General features: G+C 29.3%; 1 protein-coding gene across 1 annotated transcript; it reads right to left on the bottom strand.

Annotated features, from left to right (window-relative positions):
- Positions 1-310: 310 nt before the first annotated feature.
- Positions 311-16,214, bottom strand: LOC107456542 (monocarboxylate transporter 12). Its single transcript, XM_016074424.3, has 5 exons — positions 15,781-16,214; positions 10,096-10,310; positions 6,194-6,337; positions 3,397-4,560; positions 311-2,252 (listed from the first exon to the last, which is right to left on the bottom strand). Exons 2-5 carry the CDS (start codon positions 10,286-10,288, stop codon positions 2,113-2,115), a joined length of 1,641 nt encoding a protein of 546 aa, XP_015929910.1. The 5' UTR covers positions 10,289-10,310; positions 15,781-16,214; the 3' UTR covers positions 311-2,112.
- Between the last annotated feature and the right edge of the window lie 6,803 nt (positions 16,215-23,017).

Below are 23,017 nucleotides of genomic sequence, written 5' to 3'. Positions count from 1 at the left end.
GGAGCTTTTCATACAAATGCAATAATATATTTTGCTAGGGCGATAGTCATACAATTTTAAAAACAATCTTTGCAAATATTAATTTAAAATTAGAGCTGAAGAATAAAAATTAGATTAGAACTGAAAAATTTAAAATTGAAGCCGAAGTTCTATATTTTCGTAATTAAATTATTTATAATTTATTAATTTATTTAATAAACTTGTAAGCTCTACCCCTGACTCATCCCACTCTCTAATTTCATGATTGCCTCTCATTCAATTTCTTTTTTTTTCAATTCAATATTTTCCACAAAGAAGATCATTTCGTTCATAAAATGCATATTTATTATAATTTCATGTAAGAAATTTTTTATCATACATTAACCGTAACAAAATAAATGATTGTCTGGTTATGAAAAATAATCAACTAATCTTTAAAAAAAATTTAAACTTAGGAAATATAGAATATGAGACACAATATAATGTATTAATAAAAAGCATTGAATGAGAAGTAATTTTATTTTTTGCTAATACATAGCAATAACCTTATATTAATAAACTGTTTTTATCTCTTTGAGTTCTTTATAGATTTAAAAATATCTGGCAGCATCTTTCTCACTCTTTCTCTTCATTTTCTTAGATTATTATTTTTTATTTTATTCACTTATTTTTTCACATCAGCTCAAACACTATCGTATAAAATTAAAATATCGAGAGAAATATGTATGTATTTTTTACGCCAATGCATAAATAATCTCTAGTTAAAGAAGAAAAAAAAGGTGAACAAAAATATAAGCGAAAAAAATTCCTTAAAATTGCAATGATTTTTGAATAAGCTGGAATTCTAAGAAGAAGAAAAAGTTTTAAGTTAGTAATTGAAAATAATCCTTTCAGTACACAGATACTTTCTAGATGCTTTTCAGATAATACTTTCTTCATATCACTTATATTGCAGTAAAAAAGCATCAGATCGTGTCAATTTACATATTCAACGAATACCAAGTATATTTGTTCCCGCATTTTGTAAAATTCTCAAATAAATCCCATTATCAAAACTCAAAGCAACTTTTGCGCTAACTAAGGCAAACAGTGTACTCCAAAATTACTCAAACACTACACTGTTAGAATTTTCATTCGAAAATTATGGTAAAATAACTGGCAGCAGTCTGCCCATCCAATTAACCGTAAAGTTTACGGTAGAGAATATTTTTTACCTTCATGGTTTTGCAACCGGGAAACCATGAACACAAAACTATATAGTTCTCAAACCATTTACAACTAGCATGGTTTTAAAACCCGAAAAAAGACATTTAACTGGACTTGGAGATAGTTCAGCAACCTTATAGTGCTGCCATCTATGCATGAATGAGAGTATCGTACTTTAACAGACCAGAGTGACAAATTGGGGAATGCGGGGCACTAGAAACGTTTCATGCGTTAAAAGGAATGGAGGAAATATAGTAGTATCAACACTGGGACTCTAAACACTGTTCTGTCGGTCATGAGATTGACGGTTTAGCCATCTCGAGAAATTTCCAACAGTGTATATTAAAGTAATATATTTTAAGCCTTTTTACTTCGCAGTTCATATCCGATTCAGCGTTGCATCCTCTTTTAGAAAATACACTAAAAAACTCCCTCTTTCAAAGAAGAACTGGCGTTTTTCAGCATTGTCACATTTTTCTGAACGTACATTTTTGAAACGTCTCTGGTCTGATTGCTGTGCAGAGAAATGTTCGGTAACGGCGCATTTACATTAAACCAGGTCCTTTCACAACACTGTATTGGTTAGCACCCAGCGTGTCTAAATTTTTCTGTAATTCAAGACTCATATAATCTGTCTTTATGTTAGATCTAATATTTAACCTATAAATAGAACTAATGATTAATACTTTTTCGATGACCATATACTACTTAAGACGGTGAAAATTTGATTGATAATATATCAGCATCAGTTTTTACTTCCAGATTCTACTGTGTCATATTCTGCTATTATGCCACCGAACAGTACTGAAACAGTTTGAGATTATTTCTTTCATTATTACCTCGAAAATGATATTTGATGTCTTTGCGACGAGTTAATTCTCTATTTTGATTCAATTTGTTTGAAACCGCAAACAGTCCAATTTTACTTTAACGTCCATCTTTATTGTTTCTGTATTTGGCATCTACAAATCGTGGTAGTAAGGAAACTCCAATGCAACAGATCAAACATAGTAATGACATCATATATAGATATCCATCGTAAGAACCTAGTTGGCCTCTGAAATAACCTACATAAAGAAAGTTTTATGTTAGGATAGTGTCGGAAATTAAATCAACATCACTTATAATTTTTAAAAAATTAAAAAAAATTATAAATGAATAAATTAGAAATTTTTTGAATTAACTTTGGGCCCACTACAATCAACAGGTTCTGTCATAACTCGAAGGATTTACAGTTCAAATGTCAAACCATTTCCCACACTGTCCAAAAGCTATAATTTGAGAAATAGTAAAAATACTTAGAACTATTGATATTAATTTTTTCACAAGAAAAGAAACTTTCTTACAAAATGCGCCATCACAAATGGACTAACTTTAACAGTATTAATCTAATATCTTAGTTAATATTAAAATTCCGTACCTAGTTCACTGGTTAAAAACCACCTTGAAACTATAGTAATGCCGGTTTTGATGTCATAACGACATTAAATTAATTGTTTTTGAAATTTGCTTTAGTACATTGTATCAAGTTTAAGTATTGAGACTTTATGCATGTTTCTAAATAGATGTTGCAAATTTCTTATGTAATAAAATAGATTAAGAACGAATTTAAATAGCACAAACAAACATTATTCGACAATAAGTACAGTCCAGCTAACACGAGAACTACCCCAACAGAAAGTCTTTTGTTGTCTGCTGCTGCAGAAATCAGAGTAAAATCATATTTGATGGCCGGGGGGGGGATTTAAAAAAAACTTATCCCAACTTAAAACAAGTCGAAAACCTGTAAAAAACTTCAAATTTCATGAGCTTCAAAAAATATACAAAATTGAAATGACAGTCGACATGCTTCAAGTGCCTTAAAAATATTTGACAGATGTGAATGTAACAAAAGAAAAATAATTTGAAGAAAAAAAAAACACTAAGTTGCCAAGCGAAAAATGAAGAAATAAAGGTAAGAAATAAAGACTAGGAAAACCACAGAAGACAAGAGAGAAAACATATGCAAAACAGAACAAGAAAAAAAAAGGTTATTTAATTAAATTTTAATTATTTAATTACATTTTTTTAATTTATTTAAATGAGAAGCAGTTAATCACAAACCCTTATTTGAAGTAACTAATCTTCATAACTACTGTATCTAACTGCACCCGAGTCTGTTATCTAAGTAGTTCTCGTGTTTACCGAATTGCAAGATACATAAAAATTTACCTATTAAAGGAGATATTGTAAAACTCATGGGTATATATATGATTAGTCTTGATGCCATAGCCATAGTCCTCTTTTCTTTTTCAATGAATTCTGTCACTATCATTGGCACTGTGGCAGTGTTTGCCCCAAACACTAAGCCTAGCATGCAGAACACAATCATCATTAAACTGAAGCTTGAGATCCATGGAATCAGAAGACAAGACAAACACATTACGAAAAAACAACATGCACAAAGGCTTGTAACAGACAGGAAACCACAATCAATTAATGAGCCCAAAAAGAAGCGACCGAACACATCGAACAAATTCATACCCATCGCAAAATATATTTCCAAATAGCCTTTTATTCCTTTATCTCTAACGATATCAATCAAAACAGTCCAAAACACATAATTCACATAAGCATTCGAGCTATTGATAATAGTCACGCATAAAAAAATTGGGTGCCAGATCACATCAATCGAACTCAGATAAGATTTAGCAGTTTTTTTTACAATTGTTTTATCGGTCATTTCATTATTTTGCCTGGTACTTGGTTGAGCAAACTGCTCATTTAAATCACGAGCATTAAGTACTACTGATGATTTTTGTAGCTGGTCATTTTCACACCTCGATATACTGGCGGTATTTGAAATTGTCGATTTAGAGAATGACGTAATTGACCCAGAGGAGTCGGAATATTTTTCAAAAGTTAACTCGGTGTTATTTTGTGCGTCTTTGTTTTCATTGCAAGGCGCATCAATTTTATGAGACGCCATTTTAGTTTGACTATTATGTTCATCTGGTATTTCAAGAGTTGAACTGTCTCCATTAGGTTCATCTTTTGTTAAAAATGCTCCATCACAATTTAAATTATTTAGACAGATTGTAGTAATAACAGCCTCGGTTTTGTTTTCCTCCTGAGAATTAGCAATTTTATTTTTTCGAAACTCTGGTTTCCTTAAAAGTAATGCAGCTGCCACACTGTTGAAAACGATTCCACTCATTATAAGGTATGTACCAGACATGCTGTACTTTTTTATGATCACTTCCAATACAGGAGGTCCAATGAAAGCACCCAGACCACTTCCTGCCATAAACACGCCATATGCTTTAGTTCTGTGCTTTTCGAAATGTTGATTGAGTATTTCCGGAATCAAAGCTGTTGACCAACCAAAGCCAATTCCTAAAAGAAAACATTTTTATTATTTTACTATTATTAGAACTCTTTTAAGCTATGTGAACTCAATTAAAGTGATTTTTAGGACACGTCTCTCCATTACAATTTCCAGTTTTAATAAAAATAAGGACACTGGTGTCTAGATCTACGGAGAAGGAGGATTCAGGGTGCCATTTATATTGGTGATGATGGTGGAATATTAAGGTGTGGGTGGAGTTCGTATTGGTATAGTGGGCCAGTTGAAAATAGTAATGAAAACAGAAGGGTGATGAAAATAATACTTGAACTGGATCAGAATTAATAAAAAGCTTTTATTTTATATTTGTAGAGCTCGAGATACCGAATATACATATTATCCATACGAATTTCAGTTGAATCAATTTTGCATAATAATATTTTTAAGGACAGGCCATGGGAGATAAATCCCCCACAACCTGCCTAATCAAAAGCCAAATTAAAAAGTACGTGTAATTTGTTCCCAACGGACACAGAAGCATGGGTAGGAGATCCAAAATTGGCGAATTATCAAAATATAGCATAGCCAAAACAAAGCCAACCAGCATATAATATTGGGTTCAAAAGAATACCTTGGCGATCACGAGTCGCCAACAAATTTATGAGAATCATTACAACCATGCAACTGAAACATATTTTCGGTTAAAAATTTAGAATAGAAAGTTATTAATAGACTTTTGTTTTCGATTAGAGGCGACATTGAATTAATAAGTCTGCATTAGTAATGAAATAAAAAGCATCCGTTACATTGATATCTATAAGAGAAGAATAAATATTTTATATTCGTCTAAAAAGATTAAGTCTTTGATTTATTTTTAAATGTAATTCTATTAATAAAAATTAGCTTAAGTAATCAAAGATATTTAAAAGGATAGGAAATAAATATGTTATGCCAATTGTGGCATCACAAGATCTATCAAGTTGTTCCTTGATATTATAATTCCTGATTTAGTGTAACTTAGAACACAGGTACCAAGATCTACCAAGTTTTCCTCAAAAATTTTAGTTAAGAAATTGCCTTAATAAGAAATCGAAGTGAGCAAAAGCAATCAATTATAGGAAAAGGAATTTTTCATTTTAAAACTGGTGTAACTTCATACTAACTAGTGTTTGCGTAGTGAGTAAAGACTTTATACATGACTTGTGTCATAAGTACATGTTTATTTAAAAAAATGTAGCTTAATTTTATTTGCTCGTGCACAATGATATTGCAAATGCACAATTTATATTCCAATGATATTAACATAGATAAAAATTGCTACTGCAATTTTTATCTCCATCGTATGAAACTTTATTGAACTTTATTTTGAAATTTTGGCTGTTTCAAAGTTATTTTCAAAGCATTTATATTTTGTAATTTTGGCTGCTATGGAAATTGGAAATGATGAGAAATAGAGGGATCTAACAAACTTTAGAATAACAAGGAAGAAGATTTCAATTAATAAGCAGTTGAATTTCTAGGCTAGCATTTTCTCGATTTTTAAGGGGCCTAAATTGATACAATAATTCTATTTAAGCAGTTTAGTAGTGATTAATTTATAAAGAAGGTTCGTTGTTTTACTGGAGGAAAAACTGTACTATGTAACATCTCGGTAAGATCTTCATTTATAAAATAGAAAAATACCTGCGATTACTCCCAAAAATACGTCAATAGTTTGAATGTTTTCTGCAAAGAAACATGCTCCAATTCCTATCGTAGAAAACAAACAGCCACACAAAGTCACTCCTTGTAATCCAAGTATTCCACTGAAGAACCCAGCAAAAGGACCTGAAATTCGATCAAAACAAAAACGATAAAATTGATAAATCCTGTGTTATGAACAAAAATATCAAAAAAAATGCTTTATTTTTTTTCTCTTCATAGCATAAGTTGAAAACTTGAGTCTTTTTAAAGATAGAGCGTATATTATAAAGAAAGCTTAAACTAAACAAGTTTTCAAGTGGGTGTCGAAACTAAATTCCTTAACTAATAAATTCTTTAATATGACGAATTAAGAATCCACCAATTAGCTTCATTAATTGATATAATAATCTTCCACAACAGAATTAAGGTCACATGATAATTGATTAGCAGAGAGTACATTTTATTTATCTGAAGACTGAAGCAAAAAAAACGCAAACACATAACCGAAACTACGGAGCATAAAATCACTGGTGATTCCAGATAGAGATATTGTCTCAACAGAACATTGAGATTTTGCCTCAACAGAACATTGAGATTTTGTCTCAAACGTGTAACGGGAAATCAATATATATCTCAAAAAATATATTACAAATGTATATTTTTGCTTGCAATATCTTAGTACCAAAAGTAATAATAAATACCTATAAATAATGTTTTTTATATCCATAAAAGAGTCTTAGTAAAATTATTATTTCTGATTATGCCTCCACCTTGAAATCTCCCAACAGAGTATTATATTTTTACAAGAAATTCTTCAATTTAAAACCTAACACATAAAAGAAGATGATCTGTTCTTTTAAGTCCACTATACTCAACTTGATTGGTATTAATTCAAAAAACCTCGTCTATGTCGAAATTTCAAGAGATCTCAATCTCTTACTGAAAATAATAAAGTTTGAGACCTAAGTAGAAAACTAAAACCTAAAGTCTAAATTTTAATAGTGAAAAAAACGGGGATATTAGATGTCTCGTAGACTTTTTTGAACATCAATATTATTCTTAAATACTTGGATTCAATAGGTTTTTTAAAAATTTGGTACATACTAATCGCCAATTCCATTAAAATGAAAGCGACAACATTTTACATTAAACTCATTTGACACATTTCTTGCATTTTTCAATATACTTGCTAATGACGTACACTATCATTCATGTGAAAAATATGCCCCAAAATAATTTAAAAATTCATAGCATTTTGTTAAAATCATGATTAGTTTACTGCCAACATAATTCCAAAATGCATAGTGATGCATATAGAGAGCAGTTTCTGTATTATTTTTCACTTTCTCGAAATGAAAACCTTATTTGCTTCATCTATGCAAATAATATTTGTTTATAATTTTGACCACAATTATTTTTTTAATATAATAAATCATCTTGCCGTTCTTATTATTAATTTAAGAAAAAAAATTATGTAAATGTAAAAGTGCGCTGTATGATTCAACATAATAACAGCAGCATTGTTAGTTTCATTTGTGACAAAGCACGGTCGAATATCAAAAATAAATATCCAAAAGTAGTAAGCGGCAAAACACTTTTGATTTTGGCGTGCTAGCAGTGATAAATATTTAACTAAGGTGTAGGACAATGTCTAAACAAATAAAAAATTCAACATCTGTTCAAGGACGCGTTTACTTACCTATAAAGAATGAAAAGCAGTCAAGAATGTAAGTTTTAAACAAAGGCAAACACCTTGGTTATATTTAACCATTAATGCATAATGTTATATTTCATATTTTTCAGCCTGGAGAAAAGTATCCTTGTGATTAAAAAAAAGGTTGTTGTACATGAAATGGATGTTTCTTCTGTTATTCTCCTCTTCAGATTAAACCAAAACTACCAAGATTTTACATCACGCCATTTGAATCAAATGGAAATTTTGTATTTTTAATATTCATGCAGCGTTATCCTAAATTATTCAACCAGTCTCAAAGGACTTTTTATTTATAAGTATACGGCGCAAAAAGACGAATAATATATGGGGAGTTACATGCGCTCATCAAGTTTCAGGCTCATACTACAGTATGTCCCAAATTAAGCGCGACCTCTGATAAACAGGGAAATAGCACTATCGATGGGAGAATAATTGCTTGTGCAATATTTATGTGCTCATATAGATGCTGATGAGTTCGCTAGAATAGAGTCTGTGTCCATACACCTGAGTCGGCCTGATTTCCAATGGAGTCCAGACTTTTTACCTCCAGACTATTTTATACAGAGATATTTTTAAAGAAAAGATGGCTACGCAGATTGCTTAACACTTAACCCCGAATTAAAATTAAAAATTGAAAAATAAGATCAAATATGCTTCCCACAAACGTTGATTCATATTTTCGATAACCATGTTAAGCGTGCTTATTTTGTCAATTGACAGATTACAAGAATTCAACATTTCTTGTAATTTGGGTTCAATAAGCATTCCTTTTTTCCTTTATTTATTTGCTTTTCTGGGAAGTGATATATTTGAGACATACTGTGCAAATGTACAATACGTGCTTCAATAAACTTGAACATAACTTGTAAAGGATTATTGTGCACCCCCAATGCTAAATTGTTAAGTACAAAGTTTTTGTATTCCAATGTTAACAACACAACAGGAATAAATCACATATGATATGAAGTCATTGATAGAAACATGCTATAAAACATATGGACGGAAGTGGATTCGCTTTGGAAAGTGTGCCGATGACGAAGCGTGCACACATTGTATATTTGTAGTCTGTGTACCGGAAACTTGATAAATGTAGCACACACACACACACACACATCAACACCTAACCCGGCGTCTATGCCCCAAATGAGGCATTTATCGGTTAATGGTTAAGGTTGGAAGACAAGGCAGCAAAAAACATATAGATTTCGTTAGTTGGAGTATTATGGTGAGAAAGTTTCCTGGGCTAATTGGTCAAATTTAGTTGCCATTGCGGCAGACCATTGCATAATTTTGTCTTCTTTTTATTTTAATCACTTCAGGATATCCTCATGATCTTCTGGAAAAATAAGGAGTTCGATTACCTTCTGTTTTAACTTAAATTTCTTGAAAATGGATCTCTTTCCGGCTATGATAAATTCTAGCTTTAGTTGTTTAAAGTGGTAGGGGTGGAAAGCGGGCATTGTACTGCATAGTACTACTCTGTGTCCACTAATCGACATACACATGTGAAGTTAGTTGCTATGCAGATGCATTTTAGGTATGCTTTAAAGAGGTCATGTTTTTTGCATACCGTATTCCTGTAAATAAACAGTCCTGTGAAACTAGATCAATTGATTAGAATAACTATGTATTTCCATTGATACGAATTTCGTATTTTTTCAAAAGCAAATGCTAAAAATAAAATTGCCGATCGAAATGGGCTACAGGTGGCGCAGAGCAGAACTCTCTACCTACTCATGCTTCCACCATTAGAGGTGGAGAGTCATAGACGAAGGAAGTACACTAGTTTCTGTCTTGATTTTCATATACGTAGATTAAAATCTTTTAAGTTGGGAAACTATGTGGAACAGAAAAACATTAAACATAGTTCTAAAAGAAAGCATCATGGAAACTTTAAAAAATATTTTTATTAAATCAAAATGAAAAATATTGAGAGAAGGAAAAAATATCGTAGTACATTCCTATACAACTGAAAAGGGGAGGAGAGGGAAGGTAGAAGGGCCAAAGGCATGGAACCGGTCTTCTCCCCAGATGGTGTATCGAGCGTTGCGATCGCTTATGGCTTTGATCCCATTTTTTAGTTTTGTGAAAAATAAGCTTATCAAATATTCAAGGTTTTTTACCATTTTCTCTTTTGGTACTTGCTATTTTTACAACTTTAGCACTTATTACTTAATTCAGTAATCACCTGATACACTTCTCATAAGGGATGCTAAAGCAAATGGAAAAGCTGCGGCTTCTCTCGTAGTATGGTATTGATGTAACATTGATACAAAAAGTTGAGCACCCAATCTAACAGGACATGACACTAACAAAAATATTACAGAACCAGCCACTGCAACTATCCAACTATAATAACTATCCACTGGGCTTCTCTCCATTTATAAATGATTAGTACCAAAGCTGTAAAGATATTACACAAAGTTATAATGAAAATGATTTTATAATAAAATATGTGATAAAATAAAGTAAAATATGTGATTTTTTTAAATTCGAATTTCTACTAAACCAAAAGTTTTTCAAAGCTAAATTCTTTAAAAACCAAAATTAGAATTATTTCATAGAATCAAAATAAATAATATTTGTTAGTTTGGGTTTCAAACAACTTCATAAAAAGAACTTACATATTTGAATTCGAAAATGGATATTTAACCCCAAATTTTTTAGCTTTAGCTTCAAATGACAAACCTCTTCTTCATAAATTTATAAACTTCAGTCTGTTTTTAAAATTTATCTTAGATGAATTTCAATCATTTAAATCAAAATATCTTTTTTATTGCTTAAAAAAATAAACCTTTTTAAATTAAATAAATAATAATAGAAAGAATAACGCCATATTTTAGTAAGTGTTTTATTCTGCTTTTATTTATGCTTCTACTTACACCATTATCAGTTATATAAGTAGTTAAAACGCATATTTTAGAGTGATATTTATATGTCAAGTAGTTAAGACATATATTATTTTTGAATTATTACTGCATGCAAAGGCTTACATGAACTTTCAAGAAAAGTTAATATTTTATCAAATTTCTGATTTTCTTTTTGGCACTTTAATAAAAACGCTTTACTCACAAGTAATTTATAATTTCTTATTAATTTAATCTTAATTAGCAAATTAATCCTTTATTTAGTAATGCATAAAATTTATTCACTTTAAATTATAACTGCAGAAAAATACAGTTTAAAGACTGTGGTTATATGGCCGATTCCACAACAGAATTTTTGAGATCAATACAACTGCAATATTTATTGCAGAATTTTTGAGGTTAATATAACTGCATAATTACTATAAAATATTTGAGGTTTGTTATACTACAAAATTACTGCAGTTTACAAACTGCAGTAAATTAGCAGTTCTTCGACCTCAAAAATTCTGTAGCGAATTGGCCGAATCATCGAAGTTTTAAAACTATATCTTTTTTCTTCTTTTCTTTTCGAATTTTCTGCAATTATTATGCGGGGTAATTCTGGTTTAGATGTCAATATGACAAACCGCTGCGAATACGGGTGTTCAAAAAAGGGCCAATGATTCGAAAAATCAACCATAAAACGGAAAGAGATAAAACTGTTCAATTCCCATCTAAAAATAAACTGCAGTTTTTCTACAGAACTGAAGTAATTTTGTAGTTTTTCTAGAGTCAACTGCTGATTTGCTTTAGTGCAATCTTAACTGTCAAAAAAATTTTAAACATATATATATTGATAACAGAAATAACGTACACTGTCTATATTCATAAAAGTTAAAACTCATAAAATACATACTTGATTTATTTATAATTCAGATGTGTAAAAAACGTTTAAGTAAGATTTTGACACAATTTAATTAGTTTAAAATATGGCTAAAATTAGGTATTTAAGTATTTCTGTATTTTAGTAATTTTATTACCAATTTTATTTTTATTAATTTTTATTATTTATTTATTTTTGGCTAAAGAAAACTGCTTTTGCACAAGGTTTATGGTAAAAACAATATTGAAGTAAAGATAAGTAGTTAACATCAATTAGTTAATTTTTTTATTCGAATTCATACTAAGCTAGGATTACTGTAGAACAAAAGTTATGCTTATGTTGTCGATCAAAACAAATATTTAGTTTGGATTTTAAACAAATTTATATCAAAAGAGTTTACAGAATAGAATTTGAAAATGGATATTTAATCCAGATTTTTTAGCTTCAAACCTCTCCTTCAAAAATTTATTAATTTCACTCTGTTTCAGAAAATTGTCTTAAATAAATTTAGATAATTTAAAACAATTTACCTCTTTTATTGCTTGAAAATAAAGCTTTATAAAGTAAACAAATAATTTTGTAGGAAAAAAAATCATCTGATCAATAGACAAGTTAAAAATATTTTTTATCAAAAACTTTTTCTACAAAAAGTATTTTTTCTTAACAAAAACTATAGTATTTTCCATGGCTCACGATAGGTGGCACCACTAAATACGGATATTTTGTATATTAACAGTAAAAATTTTGAAGCTGGTACTACTACAAAATTACTGCAGTTTACAAAATTCAGTAATTTTGCAATGTTTCCACTTCAAAAATTCTGTATCGGAATTGGCCAAATCACCACAACGTACCTAAGTTTACACAGGAAATCAAACTGATTTGGGTATTTTCATCTCTGCATTTTTCACCGTCAGTAATTTGCTACGTTTGGATAGCGATTTTATTTTTTATTCGAGTAAATATAAATGTGCAATCGTTAAAGTGCATACTTTTTATTTTATTTTAATTTCACTGTTTTATGTTTCCTTTTTTCTTTTTTTTGTTTCACCTTTACACTTTTTATGTTTTTTTTTCTTAAGTTCTTATCAGCATATAGTACAAGCTCTGATACGTTTTATAAAAATTTTATTGCGTAAAATTACTTACAAAAAAAATACATGTTTTTACAAAAAAGTAAATGAAATATATATTTTGCTAAATTTTTCTAAAAGAATTCATTATCACACTCCTTTACATTATGTCTATAATACCTATTTATTCCAGCATTTATGATAAAACGTGTAGATGAATAAATATAGATTTATAAATTAGAGGTTCGCAAAAAAATGCTAAGGTAATGTAGTTAAAACGTTTATTCAATAAACTTTTTTTTTTAAAAAATAACAGCAATAATTTTAAAAATTTTTGAGTTTTAATCCAAATTTAACGAAAAGACAACATTTTTACACACTTTTCCAAACAAGTTGATGTTATAGGTAAAACAACTCACAAGGATATTTAATTATATATTAACTTACTTTAATATTAACTGAAATATAACTATTTATTTAGGAAACAACACAAAGTAAAAATTATAATAATTCCAGCTGTACAATTTTTTATAATGTGCAATGAATATCTTTATTCTATCACATTTGAGTTTTCTTGAAAACGAATGACCTAACTTGTCAATTTTCGAAGCACCGCTAAATTAAATATGTAGTTGAATTCCAAGCGTAACAGAGGAGAAATCACACTTATTTTATTCTAAAGAATATATTACATATTTTTAAAAATAAAAATTCTACTAGAATATGCTACTTTAGGGTGCAATGTTTAATTAGATGGCATAAAATATTAAAATAGCCTCATAATTAAATTGCAAGTTAATTAAAAGTACTTGTAACAGAGAGGACAAATAAAATCCCTCACTTTTGACATGCACTGCTATTTATGCTAAATTCTGTGATTTGGACCATCCTAAAGATGATCTGTAATTTTTTTTTTTAATTATCACATTTCAAGGAAAAATAAATTATAAAACTTTTAAAATTCCAACTTTCTTTTATTTTAAGTTCAAATAATGCATCGTAACAGAGAGGACATGGAATGTAACAGTGTGATCTTACTAATTTGACAAGAAGTTAAAAGGAAATATCACTGTTAAAAGTGTCTCTTCGGTTATTTAAAGTTGGAGTTGGCAACACTGCCATAATTGAAACTCGTGCTATATCTTTGTAGTTATATTTTAAAGTTTTTATTTTACCAGACCCTGTTTAAAAAATTGCATTGTTTGTTTCTTTCTCAATTTCAGTTATTTGGGCAATAAAATCAACTACCCAATTTTTTCCTCGAACTTTTTACACTTGCAAAACTATCTATGGCAACATCAAAAGAATCCCAGTGTCTTTAATGGTGATTGGTGCACATTAAATATGCCGGGTCACAAAGTCCTCCAAGTTCTCCAAACAAATCAATACCTCTGGTGGTACTGATCGAGGAGTTCCCTTGTCTTTTGGATTAGGTTTAAAATTACAAGGCTTCGGAGTTGAACATTGGTAGCCGTAAACTCAAATTTGGGTTAGCCGTTCAAAGACGGTTATAAAATTAAAAAAAAAAACAATTGAGCAATTGTCGCTATATTTAGTAATTCTTCGTAATTATTAGGCAAACAACTGATTTTAATAGAAAATTCACATTTTCGTGAATAGCTCATACACATTTTATATGGTGTTTTACCTACACATAAAATATGGATAGGTGCAGCAAACTTAGATTTGCCAATTTTTTGTTTGGAAGCATCTACTTTGATATTTGATATGCTTCCATCAAGGTGCATATTCGGCTTTGTGGACTTTCTGTCCATTTTCTTTGACAATCATGCACTCAGCTCTACCAAAAATCTGGTAAGAAAGTTTATCAGATGAGTAGAAATTTATTACAAGTTTTTTTTGTTTTTGTTTCATCACAAACTTTGTTCCTAGGCTATTTCTTTTGTTTTGGTAGTAAGGTTACAAAGTATGCGTAGAACAATACAACGTTTTCTTAGAGATACAAAGTAATGCACGGTTTGCTTTTTTAATTGCTTTCCCCAATATCTAAGGAATATTATAAAGAGAATATCCTTCCTGAATTTCTACTGCTTGTATCAGTGCCTTTTTATTTTTCCTTTGCCTTCTTTCTTTTCTCAATTTATCTATTAGGTTTTAAATTAAGTTTTTTTTTTTTCAAAATACTTCTGTTATCATAAATTTTCATTTTATATTCTTTATCTTTCTTCTTACAAATATCTCCTTTTTTTTTTTTTTTTTTTGGAAAATTCTACTTCGATATTCTTTCATTCTTGCTGCTGCTGCTTTCCCCTATATTGATTACTCACTTAAAAAACTTTTAACTGTAAACTAAACACACTATCAAATAAAAATGGCACAGCTTTGTATAAAAAGTGGGCTCTAACAGTGGAGGAACTGGTTTAAACTAGTTGCATCAAGATTCATAACCACTTGCTTAAATTCCTAGAGTTCCACCTATCAAGTTTGTGTAACTGAGGGGACATTTAGTTTTGTCCTCTCTGTTACACCCCCTCTGTTATATGAGAAACTTTAAAATTTTTAATTTATTTTAAAAATATAATATAGCATGATTGTAAAAACCAAGTATTAATTAAAAAAGTTTTTTGTGTAATGAATAAAATAAACTTAAAAGAATAATTGTAACAGAGGGGACAATATATATTTGAGATAATTTTTGACTTAAAAAATAAGAAAAAAAAATTTTTTTTGGAAGGTAATCACTGCATAATTAAACTTGGGAACAATTTATTTTTCAATATAAATCTAACTATTTGTAAAATCGTAATATTTTTAATAACTTATTTTTCTTTAAAATAGACAGTTTTTTGGTAGAATAAGTCAAAACCATGAATGCTCTCTATTTATGATAAATTTTACTATAATCATGCGTAACTCAAAAAAATAACTTTTGAATTCATAAATTACCACAAATTTCCTTTGAAATGATACCAATTACAAGGATATTGCTTAAACTTTAAAAATTCACTGCTAGTTTCAATTGGCATGGAATTCAACTGTAAGAAATAGATATTTATAAAAGCTAAAAAAAAAAAAAAAAAACNACAAAAAAAAAAAAAAAAAATACATACCTGCAAGTGTCTTACGTCAAGATTGCCAAGAAAATCTTCAGAAGTAGAAAGGGAAACTCTTGCTTTTCGTAACAACGGAATATGTTTTTTATCAGAATAGATATAAATTATTCAACCTACTTCAGAGAAAGTGACATTGCATATTTATTTGCTGCTTGTATTCAAAACAAAATGTGCAAGCACAAAATGAAAACAAATTTCTTTTATGTCTCGAAACGTGCTGTAAAAGTTTTAATAAAAAAGATGGGAAATGAAAGGAAACGAAACGAAACAAAAAAAAACCTTAATGTTTTAGTAAAAAACCAATAAATAAATTGGAAAATATTAACAGCATAAAAACTAAATGCTATATTCTTAAGAATCATTAAAATTCACTCATAATAAAAAGTAATTTCGAGTTGAAACACATATCAAACGTAAATCATTTGTTGAAGAAATTCATATACACTTAACTGATGTAGGCGCATTTTGAGTTACATAAGATAATTTGCTGTTGTGTGAATGATTTGATGTCTGATGTTATGATTGATTATATGATTTGTTTTCATTTGATGTTAATGGTTGGGAAAGCAACTCTGCATCATATTTTCTAAGGGAAATAGATAAAAGAGATCTAGTGTTCTGTTGGCGTTTAGTTACTACAACATAAAGTTTTATACATTGTCGAAAAAGTTTAATTCTATTATTTTATTTATTAAATTTTAAACTTTGCTCTTTATTTTGAATTATACGTAAATATTTTTAATGTTTTTTTTTTTTTTTTTTTTAAGCTGTTTTTGTCCAACCAAGCCCCATGACAGGAGGTTTATAACTCAAAAAGCTTTCTGAAATTTTTATTAAACTACTATAAATAATGCGTCGGAATGGTATGTTTCACAATAATTTTTTTTCAAATAACAAAAATAAAAAGTATGAAATAATAAACATATTTTTTGAATGTATGAAAACAATTTTAATAATATCGTTGGGACAGTGGCGTACGCAGAATTTTTTCAAGGGGGGTGTTCATAATTTTCTGAAGCTACTAAAAGAAATTCGAGTATGTAATAAAGCACTATTATTTCCCTAATTTAGACAGCTAGAGAGTTTTGACTTTTTATTTAGACAACATTGTTTAGTTAAATTTTGATTTGATTTTTTTAAGTTTAAGGACATAATGTAATATCTTCTCGCATGTAATATCTTCTGAAAAAAGTCCAATGTCATATGGGTGGGAAGTAACACTTTGAGGGCCACTTTCACATTCATCAGATTTCGTTATGCTAGAAACGTTTTTTTCAACGGAAGTATCACATTTCTGTACAACAGAAAAACTTACAATGTACTCCGTTCCCCCTAAGATTCCAGAATCATCGCGTAAAGACCTCGCGAATGACAGCCAGTCTCGAAAACTATCGAGACTGGCAGAATAGAAAGGAACCAGTCCATTACAGTATCACGTGAATTTGGTTTCAAAAGTACAACCCTATTATAGTAAATGTTTTTTTCAGTATTCTGAGAAATACCGTGAGATAAAAAGGTAGGCATAAGGCAAATAAAAATGTATAGTCTTAAAAAATAATACCCGCATAATTTCTACTAAAATGTTTATTTTTGCCATTTTGTCTGAGCTCAAGGGGGGTGTTCAAACCCCTAAACCCCTCCCTTGCGTTACGCCACTGAGTTGGGAGAAAGTGTTTTAAAATTACACGCAAACAACATTTTCATTCGTGCTATGAATTACAAACCTATGGCGTAAAAGGCAGTATGTAACAAGAGATGTTAAGAAGTCTGGAGTTTTGACCGCTTTCATTCTTTTCAAATTGCGGCTTCACTCAGATGTTGAGAGTTTAGTTTCCAAACCGAGTAAAGAAAAATAATTAAACTAATAAAGGTTATTGTCATACAAAAAAGTATGCTTTTGTATCTGACTTCTGAGAAAGAGCTATTTGCTTAATATATCATGGCTATAAAAGGAATAATCTCAAAACTCTAGAGTGGAATAATATGGAATTAACTACATTAGCTTCAAAAATTATTAAGGTAGAGAAATATAAAATGTTTCGAGAGCTTGAAACCAAGACGCCTATTCTCAAAACTCAACATAAGTGAATGAAGGAAAAAATACAGATTTGAAAGGAAAAAAAACACACACACAAGCAAATCAGGGCAGGTTGCATTTCCAAGCGGTATGCAGGGTTTGAGGAACTCATGTTGTTAACTAGAGAACCGACACTTGGAAACAAGATTACAGACCATCAAGATGGGCTAATAGGCCAGAGGTAGAAAGAATTTTGGAGTTATCGAAGTTAAGTTTATAACCAAGTTCCGACGATGAGTGGCAATTAATTATTTAACGAGTTTTTTACTAGGCTAGGGATCCCTTAATCTCGATTTTAATGCATGGCTGGTCTATCCCATGTAGAGGTTACATTGGCGAGGTATTGGTAATGCAATAGTGATTATCAATGCTGATAAGATTTTTAAGAGACTAAAATTTATTTAATTAACAGGCCTGAAAACGACATTAAAATTAAAACGGAGTGGGTAAATAGTAATTTTGTAGCAAACTGAAGAGAAAAAAAGCATAGTATTAAGCTCACAGTATGATATAGACTGTTGGATTTAGTAAGTTTATCAAGATTTGAATTAACTACTGTAGGGTTAAATCCGTGGCTAGCAGCAAGCGAGTTGAGGAAGCTTAATTTTTAGGCAATTGGGGTGATTAGAAGAAATATTAGAATGGAGAGGAATAGTTTACAATAAACAGAAGTTGAAAAGTTATCAGGCGTTTAGTTACTACAACATAAAAAAGCATAGGAAAATTAATTTACACGTCAAAAGTAAATTGAATGTTGGGTCAACAAAGTTGTCAATACTTGAAGATCAGTAAAACTGGCTACTAAGACAAACGACAATCTTTTCATAAACAAATCTTTTCTACCATGAGAAACGAAAAAGAGTAGTGAAATTCCTGTCATCATTTACCAATCACAACCAATCGCTCTGGAAATAAGAACACTAGTGAAAAAAAAGAACATGAGAATTTTTAACAATATAGATCTTTTTAGAAGTCAGAGATAAAAATAAGGAGTTATTGAGAAAGCTTTCAGCTTAGGGAATCAATATTAGATATAAAAGTTAGTTTAGGTTTGTGAACTTTAGAAAGGCACAATTTGGAATATAAGGCTGTACATGTACAAGAAGATTTTTTAATTTATTCTTAATAACAGTAGAATGAGAAGGGATTAGAATCAGATTTTTAAATTGTGTTTAACAACATAATTATAGTAATCAGGCATTAATTGCTTGAGTGGTGTTAATTAGGCAACGACTTGTTAAGAACAGAAGTTCAAATATGAAGTCTCCCTACCTTCTTCTGCTGCGGCATTGAAAATATCAAAGGAGAATCAAGTTCCTTAAAAGCTTGTTTTGAGAATACGAGAGACTAGATTTACTTAAGATTTTATGAAAAGAAATGGTGCTGAAAATTGAATTTCGAACAGTATCAATATGATCAGAAGAAAATCCATTCCGCTTAAACGCTAATTCTAAAGGGACAATAATAATGGGTTGCCAAATATTTGTTAGTAACACCAAAATTAAACCTACAATCTTAACCTCAAATTTAAACCTCTTCTTATGCGTTACTAAGATTAATAGAAGATAGATATACAAGAGAGTTGTATTAATGATTTGACATTTGGATAATATTCATTATATTAGGAAACAATTTTCTTTCCTGTTGCATGAGATTTTTCAACAGATCTTAGATACTTTGGTGTGGCTGATTTCAAATCTGCATTTGGATTCTCTCTTCATGTTAGTTTTTTAAATGACATTTTTAGTCTAATTTTTCTCAAAAAGTGCATGTTTAAAAACATTATATATAACAGGACGTCACATAAATATGCGACAAACTTCTAAAGGAGTTAGCATCATCACCATAAAAACTGCAATGGAACACATGCCCGGAAATGCCATCTTACGCCGCTAGGGGGTAATTTCCAATTATGAACTAATTCTTCATATGTTTCTGAACTTGCCATAATAGAGAAGCGCCCCTAGAAGCGAACGACGGCATTTCTGGGCAGAGGTTTTCATGCAATTTTAATTCTAGTCCTGTGCCCTCTAACTCCTCTAGACGTTTGTTACGACATTTATGAAACCTTCAGTTATATATAACGTTTTTAAACTTGTGCATTTTGACAAAAAATTTCATTTAAAAAAAATGTAGCTTCAGGAAGAAAACTAATTTTAGATATGAAATCCTCATACCCGAATTAGGCGAGATACAGTATTTATACTAATGTAACAAAAAGTCTGTTCCTAAGCGTCATAAACCAAAATCAGGTTATTCAATTTTTTACTAAGCTTGCCATATGTCATATGTTTACTGAGCAAAACGCATAATTTAGCAAGGAGCAGATGAAGATGAAAAAGTTCAGTCTTAATATCCAATAAACGTGCGCGAGTATCCTAAATATCCGCACTTAGGACTGCTATTTCACACTTGTTAAAAACCCTATAAACACGCTGAGAAGCATTAATACCATATATTATTTGAATAAAATTACTATTCAAGAAAACTCACGTGGTTAAGAAAATACAATTGTCGGATATGTAAACATTAGAAACGATTGATGACAGTACAATTTATGACTTAAAGGTAGAAGGGTTGACAAGAAGACATCAAAAGAAAACATTTAGGAACAAAAAATTAGAAAAGATAAATACGATAATAAAAACATGAGGGGCGAGAAACTAAGAGAGGAGCAATTAACCTGTAACACACACAGACAGCCTTAGGAAGAGCCAAGAAGATATTTTCATGCAGAATCTCGTTATAAAAAACTTCATGATGCATAATAGTGAAATACACTGAACATTTTGCTATTTTAATTTAAAAAAATGCTTTTTTTAAAAAAAATGAATTAACCGTTAACTTTAACTGTTTTTGTGTTGTATACTTTCGTAAACTGTCAGGCTTATTTAGAACACCTTATATAACCAACTAGAAGTTTTAATGTGCTGACTCTAAACCATTTGTCTTATTCTGGAATCTCATTAGTTTTTTGTTTTTCTTTTAAGTGCAGTAGGAAGAAAAATTTGTTTACATGATATTGAAAATTGATCAATGGCAAAACTCCCAGCCCAAGAGAAATAAAAATTAGTTATTTATTGTTATAAATTTAAAGACTTTCATAAAATAAAATTTATGCATAATTAATGGGTTAAAGAGTCTTTGTGCTGAAATAAAAACTTTCTAAATTTCATTACTGTTCATTATTTGCTTAACAATGACAACAGTTGTGTTATGTTTCAGTATAGGTCACTTCTTCAATAGGTGCTTCACCTATTGTAAAAGTAGAGTAATTCTCTAATAAGATATTTTGCTTGATTCTATCACATTTAATCATATATTATGTTACAAAAATCTCACAAATAGATAACGCTAAATATATATTTATATTCATTTTTCCTGCACATAAAATCTGTAAAAAGCTTATTGTCTAGGAATTTATTTACAAGGAATTAAAAAACCTTTTTACAATAAATGGTAAAAAATATATCGCTGTAAGACATAAAATTGAAATATTTTTTACAGCAATACCTTGTAAAGGTGTAAAATTTGAAAGTTGATTTTCAGTCAAATTGTAACAGCTGACAGATATCAAACGACAAAAATAAGTTTAAATTTTATTTTAATATTTGTGGGTGTCATTTTATATTGAAATAATTTTAAAATGTGATCATCCAAATATAGATGATCTATACATCAAAAAAAGGTAAAATTGGAGAATTCCATTTTATTATTATTAATAATAAATGTTTACTCGTTTTATAACCTATGTATCATAGTAATCAGTTTAATAAAAAACTTTTTTTTAATTAATGACTAAGAATAGGTTCAATTTAATTTTTTCAATACTAATTCAAAATAACATTTTATGAAAAAAAGTTGCGCAGTTCCAGATTTAGTTTCTAAAAAATGGATTGCTATAGATTTGGTATCGAAAAAATTAGTTGCTCACCCCTCATACCAATTTTTTAAATTTTTATCCTTTTTTTAGAACATTTAGACAGTTTTGCTTTCCACAGTTGTTAGGTTTTCACATTCACCACATTAAATTTTTGTTGCAACTAAAAATAACAATAATCATACATAATTCAATAAACCTACTTTAATATGTGTTTATGCGAATATAGATAATGTATAGAAAATTAAAAAGTAAGTCATAAAATTAAAAAGTAAGTCATAAAATTAAAAAGTAAGTCATAAAATATTTATTTTTATAGAAAAAGTTATAATTGTAGTAATTCATTTTGATTACTAATACTTAATTTTTACTCTTTTTAAAATGTATGTGTCATAGTAATCAATTTAAAAATAATACTTTTTTAATTAATAACTAAGGTATAGAACGGTAATGGTAAGCAACTAAGGTAAGAATAGGTTAAATTTTATTTCTTCAATATTAATTCAAAATGATATTTTATGAAAACAAGGTGCACAGCTTTTCTTTGAAGTGAATATATGTATCTAGATTTAATTTCTAAAAAATAGATTGCTATAGATTTTGTTATAGAATTTTTTTTTTTTTTTTTTGTATTCTTTTTTAGAACATTTAGATAGTAATTCTCTGGAAAGTTGCATTCTTCCCTTTTACAGTGTAGTTGATTGAATCCTTAATAACAGTGTTGCTTAACACAGTCGTCCAGTCTTCAAGTTCTCCACATGAAATTTTTTGTCGAGACTAAAAATAACAATAATCATACGTAATTCAATAGACCTATTTTAAAATGTGCTTATGCAAGTATATAAAATGTGTCAAAAATTAAAAAGTCATAAAATATTTCTTTTGATAAAAGTAGAATAATTGTAGTAATTCATTTTTATTATAAATAATAAATTTTTACTCTTTTTATAACGTATATATCATAGTAATACTTTTCAACTAATAACTGAGGTACAGAATGGTAATGGTAAGTAACTAAGGTAAGAATAGGTTCAATTTTATATCTTCAATATTTATTTAAAATAGCATTTCATGAAGAAAAAAAAGGTTCATAGTTTGTCTCTGATGTGAATAATTCTAGATTTAGTTTCTAAAAATGAATTGCGATAAATTTGGTTTCTAAAAAAAAATTAGTTGTTCTCCCCTCTCCCTACACTGATTTAAAGAATTTTTTAATTTTCTGTTGTTTTTTTAGAACATTTAAGACAGTAATTTGCTAGAATGATGCATTCTTCCTT

Source organism: Parasteatoda tepidariorum, chromosome 8 (genome assembly GCF_043381705.1).
Source record: "Parasteatoda tepidariorum isolate YZ-2023 chromosome 8, CAS_Ptep_4.0, whole genome shotgun sequence".
NCBI classification, from domain to species: Eukaryota; Metazoa; Arthropoda; class Arachnida; order Araneae; family Theridiidae; genus Parasteatoda; species Parasteatoda tepidariorum.
Note: the sequence above shows the minus strand (reverse complement) of the source record. Positions and strands in the feature narration are given on the sequence as shown.